This window comes from Pristis pectinata, chromosome 3 (genome assembly GCF_009764475.1).
Source record: "Pristis pectinata isolate sPriPec2 chromosome 3, sPriPec2.1.pri, whole genome shotgun sequence".
In the NCBI taxonomy this organism is placed as follows: domain Eukaryota; kingdom Metazoa; phylum Chordata; class Chondrichthyes; order Rhinopristiformes; family Pristidae; genus Pristis; species Pristis pectinata.
Genome location: NC_067407.1, coordinates 34,803,758 through 34,827,018, shown reverse-complemented (window position 1 = coordinate 34,827,018; position 23,261 = coordinate 34,803,758). Strand labels below are relative to the sequence as shown.

The following is a 23,261-nucleotide window of genomic DNA, read 5'->3' as shown; positions in this document are numbered from 1 at the left end:
TATAACCAGAATACTTTAGCAAGTTGCTGGATTCTCAAAAAGGCAGGGTTCAATCGATGCCACTCACGTAGTATTTTGAGCATCTCCAGTAAATCCATAAACTTTATGAATAGAAGGGCCTACATCATAACAAAGTGCAGATTGTGTCTGACTATATGCAATGAGTTCTGCAAGTCAGTGCCAGATTTTCTGGAGGTTGCCATTATGTATCAAATCTCAGGAATTCTGCTCTCCCGATCCCTTTTTTAAAAAAAAGGTCTGTTATAAAAAACAAACCAAAGGCTTGTTAGGGAGAATGAATTGGACCATGCATGTGCCTTCAATTGCATCAAATGCAATGCCAGTTGCAGGAACAGCAGCTGAGTAATTTTACAATGTCACATACTTCTGTAGGTGTTGCAAGTGGGGTTCTTATTCACCTGTAATAATTTTCTTGTATTTAAGCCAATCGTATCCATCTTCTGAATGGTGTATTTCACTTTGGTTCAGTTTGGATTTGCTGCGTTCTGAATAAAATGTTTGACCCTATCAGGTACAGATTACAAGTTAAGCATGATACCTAGTTGCACTGCACTAATTGCAAGACAGTATGTTATAGAATCCATATAAACAAACTGTGCACCCAGCATGAAGATCCCCACTCATCAGGAAAGCAAGTGGGAGAATCAGGAGTATAGATCAATGCAAAGCACTCTGGATTTTCAAATGATGAATTCCAGTGACCAGAAAATTGAGATTAAAGAGAGCTGATGTGATACCAAATGAGGCCAAGCTTTGACTCAAGTATATGTCTTAATACTTATTGCAGATTATGTTAACCATGATTATTATCACCCTTGTCTTGCTAATAATACCGTATTATAATAAAGTAAAAGAATGAGGTACAATTAGGGCATATCACAGTACAGCCATTCCTCTGGAATTATTGATTGTTAGTATGGGAATGAATAAAATAAATCCAAGCCTCTTAGGCAAATTACTCTGCTAATTACTCAAAAGGTTCACTGCACAGAGTCTTATTGAGGTACAGTGGCTGATTTCTGAAGAATTTTACATGGTGCTTCTGTGGATAGAGGCCTCCTGTCTTTCCTGTAGGACACTTACTCATAGATACATATTTTCATGCCTCAAGTAGTAAACATATGTAATTCTTTAGATATCAACAACAAAAACTGATATTTATGCAGGACTTTTTAATTAGCAGAGTACCCAAGCCTCTTCAAAGGAGAATCAGAATCAGGTTTATTATCACTGACATATATCGTGAAATTTGTTGTTTTGCAGCAGCAGTACAGTACAAGACATAAAGACATGAAAATTACTATAAGTTACAAAAATAAATAAATAGTGCAAAAGAAGAATAATGAGGTAGTGTTATCCCTTGAAAATTATCCTTATGGAAATGTTCTTATATTAATTGCTGCATTTAGCAGCAGTTAGTCTAGAAATTGGTTACTGACTGGTGTTGTGTTTGTTCAAAAGTAAAATACTGCAGATACTGGAAATTTGAAATAAAACAGAAAATCCTGGATATCCTGGAGATAGGTTGCGCAAACTAGGGCATTCTCTTTGGTAATTCGTATCGCTATATATATATAGAAGTGCTGGAAATATGTAGCAGTCAGGGAGTAACTTAGAGAGAGAAAAATAGAATGAACTTTTCAGGTCAAAGACCTTCTATTAGAAAGCGCTAATTGAGTTTAATCAATGCGACCTGCATTTATGCTACTTAGAAATGTGCACCTAAATTCTGGACCCACATCTTCTTCAAGTTCTTTTGAAATTATGAAGAAATATTTGACACTTTAAGTTGAATTTAAGTGAAATTTCAGTTAGCAGATATTGCTTGCGCTATGTAACATTACATTAAAGCATACATTTAAGAATCTTAAAGAAGTAAACATGCTAAAATTCCAATCAAAGATTAGGTTTTGAACAAATATAAAAGAGCATGAAAAAGTTGACTATTTGGTGCTGTTTGGTGCTGTTCTGTCAATCAATAACTCATGACTCCCTTAACTTTACCTTCCTGCAGCATCCCCATCTTCTTTGATTCACTTAGTATCCAAAAATCTATCAATCTCTGCCTTAAGTATATTGAATAACTCAGCATCCTCAGCCCTCTGGGGTCAAGAATTATAAAGATTCACAGCCCTATGAGGGAAGATATTTTTCTTCATTCCAGTCCTTCCCTAACATGAGCCTTGGATACTGCTGAGGTCTTACAAAGGACACAAGAGCTTCGAAATTTGAACAACTCTTAATAGCAAAGAACTCCCTATATGTGGTGGTTACATCATACTGTATATCTGTACATATAAAATATATACCAGTGATGATGTTACTACATCCCCTGTCAATAAAACTTACTTGGATGAGCATACACAAATACACCATGATCCTAAATGGCTGGCCCCTTATTCTGAGAATATGACTTTTACAAATAGTTCAGCTACAACGCAATAGTTACATTCCTGAGAAGTGTCATGTTATTGAAAATTGCGTTAAATCAGAACAGGCTGTAGTTCCCTTCAAAGCACAGATTTAAACAGGTTTTCCCGATCACGATTAGTTATTTATGTTATAACTACTGCGGCCTGCATAATATAAATAGTGTTCCCTAATCCATCAATCGCATTATAACCAATTTGAGTCATGGAATTGGACGTTATAACAGAACTACTACCCGTAATCTAATTTTTTCACCCAGGGAAAACAACCTCTCAGTATCTACCATAATAGGCCGCCTAGGAAATTTTACATACTTCATTGAGGTCCATCTCTCCTATAGTTAAGAGTATATAAACCTTGTCAGGCAAGTCTGTGGAACCAAATTCGGAAGGGGAGCAGAATGCACATATACAACCATTTTATGAATTTGGTGCCAAAGACCAGTGATGAATTTATAGGAAAAATTATTTTCCCTATGAGAGCTTAACTAAACGACCCAATCTCAGGGGTCTTCAATCGAAGTATGAAACATCCCGAGATGGTTTGTAGGTTATACTAGTTTGCTAAATCTAATATGCAAACATTCTTTCAGCTTTAATACTGCTTGACATAGTGTTTTTATTTTGTTTTCAGTGTCTTTCTTTATTAATACCATTCATTCAGAATACCCAGATTTGGTGAAAATTTACAGGGTTCACCATTGCGTTGCCGTACTACTCCTTGCCAGGCTATTAGATATTAACTAATGCTAAATATCACAGAAGTTAATTTTTTTAGTTGAATTAATGATCTTACAATGATGGTAACAAAAAAAATCAATTTTATCTAAAACATTCAAAATTCCTGTGTTGCAATGCAGCACATTTTTGTCATGTTTTATCTTTGCTCATGGCTTGTAAAAAAGAGTGTCATAAGAAATCTGACTATGGTCTGGCAAGAGTCCAACATTTTGCAAAAGTATTCAACAAATTATTTGTAACTGATTGTAACTTAGCACATTTGAAAGGTGTTGGATTAATCTTGTAACCAAAACTATGTTAAAGCAAGTTGACATGATGCCGGACCATAGGTGAGATTTGTATGATGCTGCCTTTAACCTTAACTGTAAAGAATTAGCAATGCTCTTTCGATTTTAATTTGGGTTCAGAAGTGTAGAAGAGCTCAAAAGTATTGGGTATTTTTTTCATTCTTTTTAAGTGTAAAATGTAATGCCTTTTTTTGCCTTCGCTTTTGTTTCTTTATGTTCTTTTGATTCATGTTACTGCACACATTGAAAAGATCTAATGTGATCATCTCAAACTGAATTTGAATCATTTAGTTTTTGATCTTTTATCCTCATTTAAGTCTGTGTCCATACCAACGCGAGCTATCAATCTTTGTATCCTCAGTGAAGCAGAGCCTCTAGAAAGAAAGATTAGCATTTATATGGTGCCTCACGCAGTCCTTTCAGGATGCCCCATAGAGATTTATAGCTAATGAACTACTTTAGACATGTAGTCACCATTTGAATGTAGAAAACATGGCAGCCAATTTGTACACAACAAGCTCCCGGAAGCAGCAATATGATAAGGACCAAATCATTTGTTTTTAGTGATATTGAGTGAGATGCACCTGACAAAGCTGACAGGTTTAACATCTCATCTGAAAGACAGTGGGCTCTCAACAGTGCACTCTATTGTCAGGCCAGAATCTTTATCATAAGAATTTCCTGCCACCTGCTAATTGGCAAATTCCTATAAAACTGTTATTACTTGATGATAGTTGTGTTGGTGTACTACTAACATAAACAATGAATGGCAGGGCCCTGGGGAGTGTTGTTGAATAGAGAGACCTAGCAGTGTGAGTACATAGTTCCCTGAAAGAGGTAACAGAGTTAGGCAGGGTGATGAAGAAGGTTTTTGGCATGCCTGCTTTCATCAGCTGTGGTATTGAGTAGAAAACTTAGGACATCATGTTACAGTTTGACAAAATGCTGGTTAGATTGCACTTGGAGCATTGTGTGCAGTCCTGGTTGCCACACTATAGGAACAATGTGACGAAACTAGAGAGGGCGCAGAAAACATTCACAAGGATGTTGTCTGAACTGGAGGGCTTGAGTTACAAGGAGAGATTGGATAAGCTGGGCTGTTCTCCCCAGAGTGAAGAAGGCTGAGGGGCAACCTTATAGAGGTTTATAAAATCATGAGGGGCATAGATAAAGTGAATGGTCACAGTCTTCTTCACAAGATACGGCAGTCTAAAACTTGAGTGCATAGGTTTAAAGTGAGAGGGGAAAGATTTAAAGGGGATCTGAAGGGCAAGTTTTTCACACAGAGGAATGATGATACTTGAAACATGCAAACAGAAAAGGTGGTAGAGGCAGGTCTAATTACAATGTTTAAAAGATATTTGGACAGATACATGGATAGGAAAGGTTTAGAGGGAAATTGGCCAAAGGCAGGCAAATGGGATTAGTTTAGCTAAGCATCATGGTCGCCATGGATGAGTTGGGCCGAAGGGCCTGTTTCCATGCTGTATAGCTTTATGAATCTAAAAAGAGCCAATGTGGAATCCAATCTGGCTGTGATTCCCCACAAATTCTGGAAGGAAATAAAAGTTACTATGGGCATTAGTTATAGATCTTAGTGACAGAAATAGATCTGAGCAGAGATTACTAGCTTGGTTTAGTTTTGCAGCAAAGTGTAGGATAATAGGGGAGGGGTGGGTGTAGGGGAGAGGGCTCAGTGGTGTTGAGGTGGGGTGCATGTTAGGACAAATGAGGGAGGTAAAAGTAAAAAAAAAACAGGTAAACATTGAAGATAAAAAAAATTACATTACGCTTTAAAACTAAACGATTATTTATGCTTACAGAAGTACTTCAAGAATTATACTTTGTGTTCAAATAGTTGTACGTGATACGGATAACTGAGAAAAACTGCTAAAGTGTGTTTGAAGCCCTAGTATACTGAGCTACTGCAAACACATTTGGATGTTTGCAGTGGATTTGTTAATAGATTTCAGTCTTTGTTAGTAATTCAAAGGTTAATTCTTAACCCATTGATTCTAAATGAATGGGCATAACTGTAGACATAAGTGTAGTGCAGTAAGAAATGCATGGCCAATATCATGAGTCCATAGGAGCATAAATAAATGAATTGTATTCAGATTCTACAATCATGGGTAATCATGGGTAACTGAACCTCTGACTTTAAGTTGAGCATTCAGTTATTTTAGCCCTATTTTCACTTTTTTGTTTTCAAAATTCTCATTATTACAGTCTATTAAATCAGAAACAGGAAGCAATTTTCTATCAGTACTCTGATCTGGGCAGGGATTCTGCTGCCTTTTATTGCTTGGCCTGTGATAATTGTTCCCTATTCAAAAACACTCAGTTCTAACTGCTGTCATTGAAATCCTGGATAATCTCCTTGGGTCAAAGGACAGTCAACCATGACTGCGGCAGTTAAAAGGTTATGCTGATTTCAGTTGCCAAAATCATTCCTTTTCACTTTCTATGCTGAGTGATCAGACCCTCCCTTGGCATTTAACAACCAGAAAAATACCGGCATAAGGTGTTTTTGGATTTGCATATCTACCAGACCCATCTCTTTTCAATTATGCTGCATTCAGGCTGAAATAACAACACAATGTATGCAGTTTGGATTTCAGTTGCTGGAGTTTTGGAAGGGGCTAAAGGTGAAGTGTTTAGAGGATTCTTGCTGCCACAGATACAGTATAGTAATTGTGCTGTAGCTCAGTCGTTTCAAATGCCAAAGCAATTTAAAAGCAGATTTGTATCAAAAGAGAAATCAAAGAATGCGTTCCTTGGCTGAAAAGTCAGTTTGTTTCATTTAAATGTGTGATCAAATCACCAGTGCTACGTCATAATGATCAGGCACATAAAAACGTGAAAATTGCTCTGGGCACTACTTTTAGCACGTTGCTGGACCGATTCGTGTGAACTTTCTGTATGCACTAATTTTGCAGTCATTAACTTTTTAAGAAAGTTATTAAAGAGAGTCATTAAAGATAAGATGTGATGGCTGCTTTTAACAAATGTAGAGAAACTGAGTGAAACAAGATTTAGTTAACTTTATTGATGGCCTTAAAAAGATCAAAATGTATTGATTGAACCATTACGTTGCAAGAAATCTGGTAGTTATAAACCCTGAGAGCATGTAATCTGAGCAAGATGTTGAATGTAAAGTGGAATCATCAGCAAGGGAGTGGGTAAGGTTAGATGGTAAGTAAAGGGGGTCCCTGATATGAAGAAGAGATGGTGTTCCTGGATTGAATGGAAAAAGAGTTAGTGGATAAACCAACTAGAAAATAGTGGTTTAAAAGGAAAACAGATAGCTATAAATACAGTTTAGTGGAAGAGAACATGATGATAACATTTACAAGCATACTTTTTTCAGTCCCATAATATGTAGGACCATGAAAGAATTTATCCCCTCCATGGAAAGCTTTAGTAAAAGACAAAATATTTATTCAGTGTAAAGGGTGCTGGCCTGTGTCACAACTTTTAAAATGTCCAGTTAGTCCAACAACTAGTCTTGTAAATTCAACCAAAATTCCATGCTTGTAGAATCACCAGTCAAATGGCTGAGTAAAAAATCATTTTTAAAATTACCTGTTAGATTATTTGAGGAAGACATGCACTAATGTGAAGGGCACAAAGTCAAAATGGGCCTGAGAGACATCAGTGATATAACGTATTTCTAATGTAGTATAGATCCATAACTATCTGGCTTAATGACTATTAGCTTTAAAACAAAATAACACTCTCTGCTGCATATATCTTATAAAAATAAAAATAAGGTAACCTTGTAAAGTTAAAAGGTGTGGGGGTGGCATAGTGATTAATTTACTGGACACATAATCCAGAGGCCTGGAGAAAGCATGCAGAGACCCAAGTTTAAATCCCATAATGGCAGCTGTGAAATTTAAATTCAGTTAATAATCTGAAATTTGGGGAGGAAAAAAGAAACAAATTGTGTTGTTATAAAAAGGGTGTTAGGATGCATAGGACAGAAATAAAACTGTGCACTTGGATTTAAATAATGTGTTTTCATTTTTATCCCTGCAAAATAACTTAAAGAATATCATTTCTCTTACCATTTTCTTGTTCCTTGCTGCAGGAATGTAAGATTGGAACAGGTATAAAATAACAATACAAGATTACCTGTCTCTCCCAATTTTTCTTAATAGCACGTGCCCATTTCAGCTTGGCACCTAAAGTTACGTTTAACCCTGTAGCTCCCTCTTGCTTGAAGGGTACTGTTTGTTTGACACCCAATCACCACTCTAAAACATTTGCTTTCTCCAACACCATTGTCCAGAGGTTGCATTATCACCTGCAAGGTGTTGCAGGTACTTGCCTGGGTACCTTCACCCATGATACTCTCAGTGCTTCTTTCAAGTTTGTTCCACGTGGTGGGTGCTAATTCACCAGTTAAGGGAGGATATTGAATGATCAGCAGGAGGATTCCTTACCTTTCTTTGAGAATTCATGGAGTCTGCAATATTGGGGACTGCAAAGGTGACTACACCTGTCTGAATACCAAAGTATCTCCATACCTGGTGCATTGTGGTACAAGACATAGACAGGGAATGTGATGGAGGAGTTTGGCACGCTGTCTGTATTGTTTGATTCTGCGGGTACCATTACACCAGGCTATTGCTCAATTCATCTGTGAAACAGCTCTTCCAGTTTAGGCACCAGTCCCTGGATGTTTGTCAGGAGGAGCTTGCATATTCAGCTGGGCTGGGAATGAATTTTCTATGTCCAAATTTTGTGCCTCTGTCAGGTGGTCAATCAACTTTTATTCTTGCTCTGATTGAATGTAGTGGTAATGGTTCAACTGAGTGGCTTGGTCCGCCACTTCAGAGTGCTCTTAAAAGTCAGCCACATGGGGTGGATCTGGTGTTGTACTTGGGCCAGACCAGGTAAGGATAGCAGATTTCCACCTTGAAGAGATAAATGAACCAGGTTGACCAAGTATGTCCTGTTCAGAAAAAGCAGGACAAATCTAATTTGGTTAAATACCATGTAATCAATCACCAGCAAAAAAGATAGAAAATGTCATCAACAGTTGGGTTTTGTCAGGACCACTCATCTGTGGATATCATCATAGCCTTGATCCAAACATGGACCAAAGGTTTGAATTCCACAGTGAGATAAGTGTGACTGCCCTTGACATCAATATAGTATTTGATTGCAAGTGCCATCAAAATATTCTGGTAAAACTGAAGTCAATGGGTGTCAAAAGGAAAATACTGCAATGGTTGGAGTCATACCTAACACAAAGGAAGATGGTTGTACTTGTTGTAGGTCAATGATCCTAGCAACAAGATGTTACTGCAAGAGTTTTTAAGACCTGCGTCTTAGGCCCAACCATTTTCAATTCTTCATCAATAATTTTCTTTCATCATAGTCAGAAGTGGGGATGTTCACAGATGAATCCACAGTGTTGAATTCCATTTGCAAATCCTCAGCGAACAAGACAGCCCATGATTGCAGGTAGCAAGAGCTAGGCAACGTTCAGATATAGGCTAACAAGTGGCAAATAATATTTGTACCACAAAAGTACCAGGCAGTGTCCGTCTCCAATAAAGACCATAACCACCTACCTTTGAAATCCAATGGCACTTCCATACCCAAGTCCCCCACCATCAATATCCTGGGACTCACCAATGAACAGACACTCAACTTGACTCACCATATAAATACCATAACCACAAGAGCAGGTCAAAGTCTGGGCATCCTGGAGTGTGTGACTGACTCCTTCGCTCCCAGATGCCTTTCTACCATCCACAAGGCTCGTCAGGAAAGTGATAGAATTCTCTCCATTTGCCTGGATGAGGGCTGCATCAACTCTCAGGAAATCTGGCACCATCCAAGAAAATCAGCCCGCTTGATTGATACCCATCCACTGCCCTAAACATTCATCCCCTCCACCACTGCTGACAGTGGCTGTAGTGTGTACCAGCTGCAACATTCACTGCAGTTGCTCAGGTTTCTCCCACAACATCTCCAAAACCCATGACTTTTACCACCAAGAAAGATGAGGGCAAGAAATATATGGGAACACCACCAGCTCCGGGTTCCCCTCCAAGTTGCACGCCATCCTTACCTGGAAATGTTCCTCCAGTGTCACTGGATCTAAGCCCTGGAACTTGCTTCTAAATGACACATGGTGGAGTCCTATCACTAGAAGCACTGCAGCAGGGTGCTTAGGGATGGGCAATAAATGCTGGCCTTTCCAGCATTGTCCAGATCCCAAAAATTAATAAAAATAAGTCTGATCCATCAAAGTGGGAAAGAAAACCAGTAGAAGATTAACCATCCTACCTGTGGCAGTCTCCATATTTTGTAACCTACTTCTGGAGATCAATACTCCTGATGTTATCTCACCAATAACTTACATAACTGAGGCATAACTTCCCTATTTTTCCATTCCCCTCACAATAAACCATAATAATCAGTTAGTTTCCTAATTAATGGACAGCATACTAGCCTTTTGTAAATCATACGCTGAGACACTAAGATCCTTCTGTATCTCAGAACTCTGCAATTACTCTTTTTTTTTGAAAAAATAATGTGGATAAACATACATAAATTGTAAAATGATGAGCCCCAGCACTGACCCCTGTGAGATACCACTTATTACATCTCATCAACCAGAAAAAGACCCATTTATGTCTGTTCAGTTCTCATCAATATGTTACATCCTGCACCACAAGCTTTTATTTTCCACAGTAACCTTTGATATTGCACCTAATGAAATGTCTTCTGGAAATCTAAGTATCATAAATCCATAATTCCCCTTTATCCACAGCACATGTAACTTCTTCAAACAACTTCAATAGATTCGTCAAACATAGTTTTTTGTTCAAAAATCACATTGACTTTACCTGATTACTTTTTCTTAACACCCTGTTGTAATATTTATAATAATAGCCTCTAACATTTTTCTGATGACAAGACCATAAGACATAGGAGCAAAATTAGGCCATTCATCCCCTCGAGTATGCTCCACCATTCCATCATGGCTGATTTATTTTTCCCTCTCAAACCCATTCTCCTGCCTTCTCCCTATAACCTTTAACGCCCTTACTAATCAAGAACCTATCAACCTCCACTTTAAATATACCCAATAACTTGGCCTCCACAGCTGTCTGTGGCAATGAATTCCACTGATTCACCACCCTCTGGCTAAAGAAATTCCTCCTCATCTCTGTTCTAAAGGGATGTCCGTCTATCCTGAGGCTGTGCCCTCTGGTCCTAGACCCTCCCACTACTGGAAACATCCTCTCCAAGTCTACTCTATCCGGGCCTTTCAATATTAGGTAGGTTTCAACAAGATCCCCCCCATCCTTCTAAACTCCGTCGATTACAGGCCCAGAGCCCATCAAACGCTCCTCATACATTAACCCTTTTATACCCAGGATCATTCTCGTAAACCTCCTCTGGACCATCTCCAATGCTAGCACATCCTTCCTTCAATATGGGGCCCAAACTGCTCACAGTACTTCAAGTGTGGTCTGACCAATGCCTTGTAAAGCCTCAGCGTTACATCCTTGCTTTTATATCCTAGTCCTCTTGAAATAAATGCTAGCATTGCATTTGCCTTCCTTACTACCGACTCAACCTGCAAATTAACCTTTAGGGAATCCTGCACCAGGACTTCCAAGTCCCTTTGCACCTCTGATTTCTGAATTTGCTTCCCGTTTAGAAAATAGTCTATGCCTTTATTCCTTCTACCAAAGTGCATGAGTGTACACTTCCCTACACTATTCCATCTGCCACTTCTTTGCCCATTCCCCCAACCCATCCAAGTACTTCTGCAGACTCCCTGCGTCTTCAACACTACCTGCTCCTCCACCTATCTTTGTATCATCTGCAAACCTGGCCACAAAGCCATCAATTCCATCATGCAGATCATTAAAATATAATGTGAAAAGTAGTGGACCCAACACTGACTCCTGTGGAACACCACTAGTCACTGGCAGCCAACCAGAAAAGGCCCCTTCTATTCCCACTCTTTGCCTTCTGCCAGTCAGCTAATCTTCTATCCATGCAAGTACCTTTCCTGTAATACTTTGGGTTCCTATCTTGTTTAGCAGCCTCATGTGCGGCACCTTGTCAAAGGCCTTCTGAAAATCCAAGTAAACAACATCCACTGACTCTCCTTTGTCTATCCTGCCTGTTACTTCCTCAAAGAATTCCAACAGATTTGCCAGATAAGATCTCCCCTTAAGGAAACCATGCTGACTTCAGCCTATTTTATCATGTGCTTCCAAGTACCCTGAAACCTCATCCTTAATAATGGACACTAACATCTTACCAACCACTGGTGTCAGGCTAACTGGCCTATAATTTCCTGTCTTCTGCCTGCCTCCCTTCTTAAAGAATGGAGTGACATTTGCAATTTTCCAGTTCTCTGGAACCATTCCTGAATCTAGTGATTCTTGAAAGATCACTACTAATGCCTCCACAATCTCTTCAGCTACCTCTTTCAGAACCCTGGGGTGTAGTCCATCTGGTCCAGGTGACTTATCCACCTTCAGACCTTTCAGCTTCCCAAGCACCTTCTCCTTAGTAATAACGACTACGTTCACTTCTGCCCCCGACTCTCTCGAATTTCTGGCATGTTGCTGGTGTCTTCCACAATGAAGACTGATGCAAAATACTTACTCAGTTCGTCAGCCATTTCTTTGTTCCTCATTACTACCTCTCTGGCATCATTTTCCAGTGGTCCGATGTCCACTCTTGCCTCTCATTTACTCTTTATATATCTGAAAAATCTTTTGGTGTCCTATTTTATATTATTGATTAGCTTACCTTCATATTTCATCTTTTCTCCCCTTATTGCTTTTTTAGTTGCCTTCTGTTGGTTTTTAAAAGTTTCCCAATGCTTTAGCTTCCCACTAATTTTTGCAATATTGTATGCCCTCTCCTTTACTGCAATATTGTATGCCTTCTCTTTTGCAATGTTAAGTTCATTCATTAGAATCATGGCTGATCTGCCTGAAACCTCAACTCTGCATTCTCTTTTATCCATGCTGATGTTTTGCCCCTTAATTCTCAAGTATCTATTTACCTCTGCCTTAGAAATATTCAGGCTGTGCTTCCACCATCCTTTGAGGGAGAGAGTTTCAACGACTCCTAGAGCAATGAGGGACATTGCACCACTGAATTGGTATCCAGATTACTTGCCAATTGGGACAGTTATTCCAGTTGCAACTGCCCACTTACTGGATTACAGAAAGAATCTACCACTTTTTTTTCCAAGAGTCTGAAGTACTTCATCAGCCCCCACTCAATGGGAACCAAAAAGAAGCCTGAAAAGATGAAGGGTCTCAATCCGAAACATTGACTGTCCATTTCCCTCCACAGCTGCTGCATGACCCACTGAGTTCCTCCAGCAGCTCGTTTTTTGCTCCACGTTTCAGCATCTGCTATCTCGTGTCTGTCTGAAAAAAATGTTTGATTGGGCATACTATTGTGCCTGTTGTTACCTAAATCTGCAAATTTTTGGCCTCATAATTCTTAATAATGGACTGAGCAGCTGGAATCATGGTGGGAGTCCGGTGGGAATTTAACACTTATGTAGTTTAACACCTGAACTTTTTTTTAACCTTGTTTGGTCATGTCATAGCATTTCAGACAGCTTATAAGTCCTATGATATCCCTGCTGCATCACAGCGAACGTTCCTCCAAAAATTTCTCTTGCCATTATAAAATGTGGATGAGAAGTTCAAAATAGCCTAGTAACTCTTTGACAATTCTAATGTACAATACTTGCTGGGATTGACCATGATCTCTCATCCTTCAGACCCCAAGTTGTGAATGCAACCATAGAACCAAAAGTGATCTCTTGTTTTTAAAAAGAAATTACATTGTCATGAGATGCTGAGCTATGATAAGTTTGAACATGCTTGTTAAAGGCCCCGAATGTGAGAAAAATTGGAACAGGACAAATCAGCACTGACGATAGTTCTACCAGAAGATTCATAATCTACTCCCCTATATTCCTTTCCCAGCAACTGGACACTAAATTATGGTTAAGGCAATAAAATGAGTGAAATCGGTCTGGGGGCCATTATGTGCGGTGTTTGGTATTTTACTCCACTGACAGCAATGAAATGCATCATTTTCCCACAGGCACAAAACAGTATTGAAGCCAGGCAAATTTAAGAACCTACAAGCAACCAACTTATCTTGAAAAAATGCATGAATCAGCAGCCGTATATACATTATGCTAATGGCAACTGGCAGAAATATTGTTTAAAATTTCCTTAAGGAAAACAATGGGAAAAATGTTGTGGAAAACTTTCTTATTAAAAAAAATCTCTACATGGTACTGTAATTTTGGACCAGATTTGATGGTGATTATCTTTATATCTTTGATCTCACAAGATTATTTTAACCAACCCACTTTAAGAACGGTTGTTCTGTTGCTGGACAGCTTTCTTTTGAAGCTGGGTCTCTCTTCTTTAAAGCATGCATTTGACTGGATTATTTACTTCATTTGGTTAATTGACAGTGCGGTCACTTTTAATAACGATCCACATTTTGTTCTTTAAATTTAAGGTGGCCACACTCTGTTGTGAAGCACACAAACCTATCTTTTAAACTTCCTGTTCTATAGCAGCTTACTTTTCTTTATTCTCTTGTTTTGCAGGGCACTTGGGCTTCCAAGACAGCTTTGTCACATCAGGCGTGTTCAGTGTTGCTGAGCTGGTGAGAGTGTCACAAAGTAAGTGAAGCCAGCTTCTACAAACAGATATGATTCTAAAAGGTCTGAGAACTCAGCATTGTTGATGGGAGAGACCTGAAGGGACATAATGTGCTACTCCCACTGATACTGAGACAACTATTTCTAGTCCTGTAGCTAGATTAGGAACTGGATATTCGTTTGTGGTGGAGGTACAGATGAAATTTCAGCTCTAGTTCTAGTTCAGATATCTCAAAGTCACTAAATTAAAATGCCGTAGTCATATTTAAATGCTTTGTTTTACTGTGGCCTGTTCCTGAGCTGTATTGTTCTGCCCTGTTCAAATCATTCGCTATATTCACTTATTATAAACAGCAAGGATCCCAGCACTTGATTCCTGTGGAACATAGGGTGTTAGGCTTCCAGGTCTGTAATTACTAGGCTTTCGCTACTGCCCTTTTTGAAAAGCGGAACCATTTTGCCATCCTCTAGTCATCTGGTACCTCACTTGTGGCCCACGAAGATTTAAAGATCTCAGCCAGAGCTGCAGCAATCTTTTCCCTTGCCTCCCATAGCACCATGGGATAAATCCTATCCAGTCCTGTGGATTGATCCACCTTTAAACCCACTAAGACTTTGAGTACCTCCTTTTTATTTATGGAGACTTGCACAAAAAATCACCTTCCCTTCAATGAATTTCCAACTGCAAAGTCCACTTCCTTTGTGAATATCAATGAAAAGTATTCATTTAGGACCTCACCTATACCTTCTGGCTCCATGTACAGTTTGCCCCTGTTGTCCATAGTGGGCTCTACTCTTTCCCTGGTTTTTCTTTTGTCCATAACATACTTGTAAAATGCCTACATATTTACCTTAATCCTGTCTGCTAGTAATACTTGAGTATTGTTTGTTTCAGTTCATAATTAGTTCACCTTTTATCTTTGCTCCCATTCTATCCTGAAAGTTTACCTGCACTTGGCAATAGTAGTCTTTGAATAGAATGGGCATTCCTTAAATATGTCCTCAGGGCAGGTTAACTAAGGAGTTATCCAGAGAGAAGAGCCAGCTGCACCTGGAGTGAAGGCTTGGCACTGATACAAGAGCCCAACTTCTTAGAAACTGGTACAATTTCCTGGACAAATCACAGGAGCCGTGTCTGTGCCACTTATACATCAGCAAGGAGATAGTCATGGAACATGGCCATTTCCTGGCAATGGACTTCCAAACTTCCTCTGTTATTGAATTAGCCCTGTCTGTAGAAGTTAAAGCCATGCTTTTCATGATGAGAAGTGTCAGAGAAATACTTATGACAAGAGCAGGAAGGAATTATCTGGTCTGTTAACCCTGTCCAGTCCCAGTCCAGTGTGGTTTTATTCTTGCATACCATGAACTACTTTACAGTGGAACTACCCAATCTCTGCCCAGCTTATGCAGCAACAGTATTGATGTGGTTCATCTAGTTACATTTCTGAGAGAGATTATCGCAACATGTTCCACTGAAGATTAAGTGGAGTTGGCTGAGGGTTCTCTTAATTGGCATACTTGTTAACTAGCATGTATGTGCTGCCAATTATGCCACTATCTGCTAGACCATATCTGGATGTGCTCCATCAGAGGATAACGCGACTAGAACTAAACACTCATACTGACAGTGAAAGGTAGATGAAGGAAAAATCATTAATAAAACAACTGAAGAACGTTGGGCTGAGAATAGTTTTTGCAGACCTTATTCACGATGTCTGGTCCCTTGATTGTTCTACCGAGCCAGATATGGTACACCTTCTTGTTGTCACCTGCTTTGAGCTGGCAGACTCCTATTTCACCTCACACCTCATACAACTAAGTGGTAGATGTGAAAGGAATCAATTTCCAGCAATCAGAAGCTGCAGCTGCTGCTTCAAGTGGCATCTGTGAATTTCTTCTTGTGCCTAGGCTTGCAGTGTGTCAACCAGATCACAATGAGACCACACTTCTGCCCACCAGAAATGTAGACTGCGACGGAGCAAACAAGCTTGGATTGTTGTTGCAGAATGCCTCCCCTCAATGTGCAGGAAATCAGCAGTGCAACCCCATTCTTAGTTAGCTATTTAGTATAGCAACCTGGGGTTTACAGATCCTCCTAAAGTGCACTATGTTCAGCTGATATTTAACTCAGATACGGTACCCTGAATAGGTTTATCAAGAAGGTAACTGCTAGTGCCCAATATTTTGACGTAATCGCAGGATAAAACATAGTTTCTCCAGGAATATGCTTGTTATTTTAATTCCAGAGGATCGTGAAAATTTAGTACTGCTTTTTGACATCTTCTGAACAGAGCTATTGTGTTGAAATTATTTTTGCTAAGCACTTACTGAATCTCAGCAATGATCTTGAATAACAATTACCCCCAAAATAGAATGGGTGTCCATTCACTTTCATCAGCGTAACATTGGTCTCTGCGGTTCCCATTTCAAATCTTCTTTTGCTTTTAATCTGCAGCACATCCTGTTGATATAAACTGACCTTGTGGTCTTTTTGTCCCTCAGCCTCAGTCACTAACCAGCTTTTAAAAACTCACAGTAATAACCAAAATCTCCTGAATGTCCTCATTACTTATTGAGGCACAGTGGGAAGATGTCACATCATTGACGCGAGTCGCAAGTTATTGCACTTGGATTTCGCCAAAGAGTTTCTCCCACTGTGAGCAGGATTTTTTAATGAGAAATAGACACCCACAATACTTCTCCACATTTTCTGTTCTTTTGGGAGCACAATCAAACCATTGCTTTGAGTTGAGCATATCAACTGCTCCCAGGAAACAGAAAATGTTGGCAATACAGAGCTGGTCTTCTGGCATCTAACATATGATGCCTGACAAGAGTTAGTTAAAATTTGGGGGTCAGACCCTTTGTGGAAATTTACCCAACTGCAAACATTGAGAAGGGCAATAAAACACGGTGGGATTTGTTTCACTCTGTTCAAACCGACGACTATGGAGTTCTTGCCCTTGTTAATTTTCCATTTGCGCAATTTTTGTGCACAGACCCTCCCATCTTCCAATCTCAGTTGGGATCATTCCCATCACCTTCTTCAAATGCCAAATATCAAAGCCTGGATACTTCTTGCAGTAAGTGAACAAAAACAGCAGCAACTCACAGTTATATAGTGCTCTTACACTGAAAAATGTAAACACTTTATGAAGGGAAAAATACAAATGGATAGTTCCATGTTGGTTGCGGGATTTAAATTTATACATTTATGGGATTCTTGAATTGCCATTTGAACTGAGAGGCCTGCTGAGCCATTTTGGACACAGTTAAGCCAACCACATTTGTGGGTCTGGAGTTACATTTAGTCCAGACCAGTTAAAGACGACAAATTTCCTTTCCTCAAGGATACCAGTGAACTGGTTGGGTTTTTACAACAGTCCAGTAGTTTCATGCTTTGAATGGTGGACTGGACCTATTCAGGGATTCATCTTCAGATCTGAATGGATACGCCACGGCCATCACCAACTTCATCAAGACCTGTGTAGATGAGTGTGTGCCTTCAAGAACATACCGAGTCTTCCCAAACCAGAAGCCCTGGATGAACTAGGAGATTCACAGTCTTCTGAGGGTTAGATGTGTGGCATTCAAGACTGGCAATCTAAAAACCTACAAGAAGTCCAGATATGACCTATGGAAGGCCATCGTGAGAGTGAAAAGGCAATTTCATGTGAAGTTAGAGACACAATCGGATGCTTGACAGCTGTGGCAGGGTTTGCATGCCATTACTTCCTATAAGGCGAAACCTAACAGCATAAATGGAAGTGATGCTTCACTCCCCAAAGAGCTCAGCACCTTCTATGCACGCTTTGAAAGGGAGAATAACACTACGCCTGTGTGAATCCCTGCAGCATCTGGCGACCTCATTAGAGGAAGGATGTGGAGGCATTGGAGAGGGTGCAGAGGAGATTTACCAGGATGCTGCCTGGATTGGAGAGTATTGAATATGAGGAGAGGCTTAAGGTGCTAGGGCTTTATTCACTGGAAAGGAGGAGGATGAGAGGAAACATGATAGAGGTATATAAAATATTGAGAGGAATAGATAGAGTAGACAGTCAGCGCCTCCTTCCCAGGGCACCAATGCTCAAGACGAGAGGTCATGGCTTTAAGGTTATGGGTGGGAGGTTCAGGGGAGATGTCAGAGGGAGGTTTTTCACCCAAAGAGTGGTTGGTGCATGGAATGCACTGCCTGGGGTGGTGGTGGAGGCAAATACATTGAACAGGTTCAAGAGCTTGTTGGATAGGCATATGGAGGGATATGCGGGAGGAAGGGGTTAGGTAGTGTGAGGGTGGTCTGATGGATGGCACAACACGGTGGGCCGAAGGACCTGTTTTGTGCTGTATGGTTCTATGGTTCTATGGTTTTATGGACCCTGTGATCTGTCTCGGAGGCCGACGTCAGAACTTCTTTCAAGAGGGTGAAACCTTGCAAGGCATCAGGCCCCGACGGTGTACTTGGCAGGGTGCTGAAAATCTGTGCCGACCAACTGGCTGGAGTGTTCAAGGACATCTTCAACCTCTCACTACAGTCGGAGGATCCCACCTGCTTCAAAAGGGCATCAATCATACCAGTGCCCAAGAAGAGTAGGGTGAGCTGCCTCAATGACTGTCGCCCGGTAGCACTCACATCTACTGTGACGAAGTGCTTTGAGAGGTTGGTCTTAGCTAGAATTAACTCCTGCCTGAACAAGGACCTGGACCCACTGCAATTTGCCTACGACCATAACAGATCTACAGCGGATGCAATCTCACTGGTTCTCCACTCAGCTATGGAGCACCTAGACAACAGCAATACATATGTAAGGCTGCTGTTTATTGATTACAGCTCGGTGTTCAACACCATCATCCCCTCAGTACTAATCAACAAGCTTCAAAACCTGGGCCTCTGTACCTCCCTCTGCAACTGGATCCTTGACTTCCTTATCGGGAGACCACAGTCAGTGCGGATCAGTAATAACATCTCCTCCTTGTTGACAATCAACACAGGCGCACCTCAAGGATGCGTGCTTAGCCCACTGCTCTACTCTCTCTACACTCATGACTGTGTGGCTAGGCACAGCTCAAAAGCCATCTATAAATTCACTGATGACACCACTGCTGTTGGCAGAATCTCAGATGGCGACAAGGAGGCGTACAGGAGTGAGGTAGATCAGCTGGTTGAGTGTTGTCGCAACAACAACCTCGCACTCAATGTCAGCAAGACCAAGGAATTGACTGTGGACTTCAGGAAGGGGAAGTTGGGAGAACACACACCAGTCCTCATTGAGGGGTCAGCGGTGGAAAGGGTGAACAGCTTCAGGTTCCTGGGCGTCAACATCTCAGATGATCTACCTTGGTCCCAGTACATTGATGTAATCACAAAGAAGGCATGCCAGCGGCTCTACTTCATTGAGAGTTTGAGGAGATTTTGTATGTTATCAAAAACTCTTGCAAATTCCTACAGATGTGCGGTGAAGAGCATTTTGACTGGTTGCATCACTGCCTGGTATGGAGGCTCCAATGCACAGGATCGCAAGAGGCTGCAGAGGGTCGTAGACTCAACCAGCTCCATCACGGACAGAACTCTCCCTGCCATCGAGGACATCTTCAAGAGGCAGTGCCTCAAAAAGGCAGCATCCATCATGAAGGAGCTTCACCATCCAGGACATGCCCTCTTCTCGTTACTACCATCGGGAATGAGGTATAGGAGCCTGAAGACCCACACTCAATGTTTTAGGAACAGTTTCTTCCCTCTGCCATCAGATTTCTGAACGTTCTGTGAACACTACCTCGTTATTCCTCTTTTGCACGACTTATTTATTTTGTAACTTATAGTAATTTTTATGTTTGGCACTGTACTGCTGCTGCAAATCAACAAATTTCACGACATATGTCAGTGATAATAAACTTGATTCTGATTCATAGTCTTCATTACTAATGCCAGCTTTGTATTTCCAGATTTAATTTAATTTAAATTACCCAGCATCCATGCTTTTATTCAAACTCATTTCTAAATCATTGGTCGAATACTTTGGATTCTAGTCTGGTAACTTCACCATATGCCACTAAATCCATTTTCATCACCTCAACGCTTTGTCTGTACATATACTTCATTGTAATTCAAAGTTTTTTCTAAAAATTTTTCAGTTCTGCCATTTGTCTGTCCATTAGACTCTATCAATATTGTACAGAGTGTTCATTAGACACTAACTTTTCTGGCAATCTTCTTTCAGGGAGATATCAGGCCTCCAGTGTTTGTTTTACCCAAAAACATGACAAAGAAGGAGAAAGCATGATATAAAAGATACTGTGACCACCACGCTCTAGTGCCTTTTCTAATCACTGTCATGTCCTAAAACACTACAGTTAATTGTCATATTCATGAAAATGTTTGCTTTAATATTGCACAAAGAGGGGTAAAATATCACAGTTCCTGGAGCTATCCAATGACCCCTGCTGGAAGGTGCATGTGTGTGGCCATCTGGTTAGGGAAGGATTAGACACCAGTGTGACCTCTTTCACAGAAAAATAATTTATTGCTGCACATTCTCTGGGCTGTCAAATAAAGATGGGTCCTTAGGGCAAGGTACAGGATGTGAATTAGGTGATGCTTGTGAACATATAACTTGGAACAAGTTGCCCTATTCAGGGAGAGAACTTTGCTTTTGCAAAGAATGAACTGAAAGCAAGCAATGTTGCAAGTTGCAAAATTTTGCATTCCCTTTGTAAAATGAAAGCTATTGGAATAAACTAGCATGCAAATCGTATATTTGTTTTGAAATAGTCAATCAGTAATGAAAACAACTTCAATAATAGACTTTGGATCTAACCAGACCTCAAGCTTTATTTATTTCTATCAGATATTCAATAACACTGATTAGCACATCAAGAAAGATTTGTTGCTAGACCTTTGGGATCAACTGGCCTTTTCATTAAACCAATGTTGACATGACAAGCTGAATAAAGTGGATTTTTAAAGGAGCAGGATGTTTGTGTCTGGCAAATCTTTTTTGTTTAGGTGGAAAAATGCAGCATGTCATTTTTGATTGCACATCAGCATTAGATATTTGAAAACACATGAGAAAAAGATGCACCACAGACTTTTTCTTTGTTGCCCCAGTCTCCCTGAATAACAGTCATTCTTCATTTAACTGAATGGGCAGATGACCTGATTCAAGACCATTACTCATGAGAGTCTGAAATGGCTGCTGAGGGAAATCAGCAGTGCAACTCCCATTGTGGTCCACTTTAGATTCTTATCTGAATATTTGAATATACTTTTTGTTCAGAGTTACCAACATTCAACCATGCGAAGTGAAGTAAGTTCAGGACTTAGATTGCAAGTCTGAGACATACTGAGTGACAGATAAATCTGGCTTTGTCACTACACTCTGCCTCTGGAGTCCATGTGGAGTCCAGCAGTTGGACCCTGTATTGTTGGGATCCCCAGTGTTATGTGGGGGAGTCCCTTCACTCATCCTATGCCAGATTAGACCTGCTGCAGGACTGGATTGTTAGCCTATGTGTTATTCAGCAAGATAAGTTACATTTTAATTATCTTACTGTGGTTTAATGTTTTTATTACTTTTGACTTAACTTTTTAAATTGTTTAAATATTTAATTTTTAGATTCATTTCACCAATTTTAATAGTTTTTAAGTATTTCTGGTTATCAGACATTTAAAAACTGTTGATCAGGCTTGCAGCTTTGACACAAAACCAATGCCAGTTTGCCTACCATCAAAGGGTGGCGGGAAAGAGGCTATGGCAGAAGGAGGGGTGATGGGTTTGTCAAACCTCAGTAGTATGTTGTCTGAGATTTAGTCATGGCAGTGACCTCACTGACCAGGGTGCAGAGGGTCAGTGACATCCTCTCTCCACAGTCAGTGAAGGATGTCAGGAACCATGGGCAGGAGGCTGGATCCAGCACTCACGGGCCCTGTAACACCTCATAGCATAGCCAAGAACAAAATGCAATTCCTCAGAATCACAAAGTCATGGTCTATTTCACCGTCTCACTGCACCAAGGGCTTCATTTCCAATGATCTTTGTTAAGAATAGACAAGATGGTTGTTACACATTTCGGGGCATTGTTTCTCTTCTGCAGATAATTCAGTTTTAGATATTTAAATGTTTGAACTGTATTATAAAGACCTAACATTTTATCAGTGAACCATTCTATTCTGAAGAATTAACATGTGTTGCCACTGTATTATGAAGAGCTAATGTTTTAATATAAATTAACATTGCAATGAATATATCATGCTTTGTACAGAATGCTAAGGTTCATGTCTGTGATTGACAGAAACCCCTTTTAACAAGGCTAAGAGATCAACAGATGCTCATAATAGATTTTCAACATAATCAATCATTACCCTTTTTGTTGATTGTTTCTGATCATGGCAATCCAGATGCTGAAGCAACAGACATAAATTCCTCCTGCAGTGGATCTTTCATCTCCATCAGTAATAGCACTGTTGGCCAACTCGTTCAATAATCTTTACAGGTTTATTTTCAATGAGTTCTCAAGCTTGACGCTGTTGTACTGAGTTCCCCATATGGTGTTCAACAGTTGAATCTCATGAAATTTGCCAGCTTCTGTCATACTTCACGGAAGTTGCTCAACACTCATGTTCAGATGATTCAATTAATCAAAAATGGTTTCCATCTATATGGTATTGTATACATTCTTTGTTGTGGAATAGATTTTAAAAGAAATTTAAATTATTTGGTTAAAGGTCAAAAAGCATCAAATTTTAACGATCTGTTTTAAAAAGAGTAGAAAAAGCATTGCAAAAAAGACTTGCAAGAAATAAAATTTTGAAGTATTACAATGCAAGATATAACCTCACTGAAAACATATTCTGACAGGAGGCCACGTGAGAAAACAGAACTTACTTTAATGCCATGGTAGAACAATCATAGAAATATTAGAAATTTGAGCAGAACTAGGCCATTCAACCCCTTAAGCTAGATCTGGTATTCAATAAGATCATGATTGATTCTGAATGTTGCCTTTCAACATTGGACTTGCTGCATAGAACCGCAGGCATGTCCTGTCCAAGTTGGCTATCCTGTTACTGATAATATGGCAAGATTCAGT

At 39.9% G+C, this 23,261-nt stretch overlaps 1 protein-coding gene across 12 annotated transcripts in view; it reads left to right on the top strand.

Moving 5' to 3' along the window:
- nfia (nuclear factor I/A) overlaps positions 1-23,261 on the top strand; it is a 617,449-nt gene that overhangs the window by 430,840 nt on the left and 163,348 nt on the right. For all 12 annotated transcript variants that reach the window (XM_052010740.1, XM_052010745.1, XM_052010741.1 and 9 more), the window contains one exon: positions 14,121-14,195. In XM_052010740.1, coding sequence (XP_051866700.1) covers positions 14,121-14,195 — 75 coding nt within the window. The remainder of the gene's footprint in view (positions 1-14,120; positions 14,196-23,261) is intronic.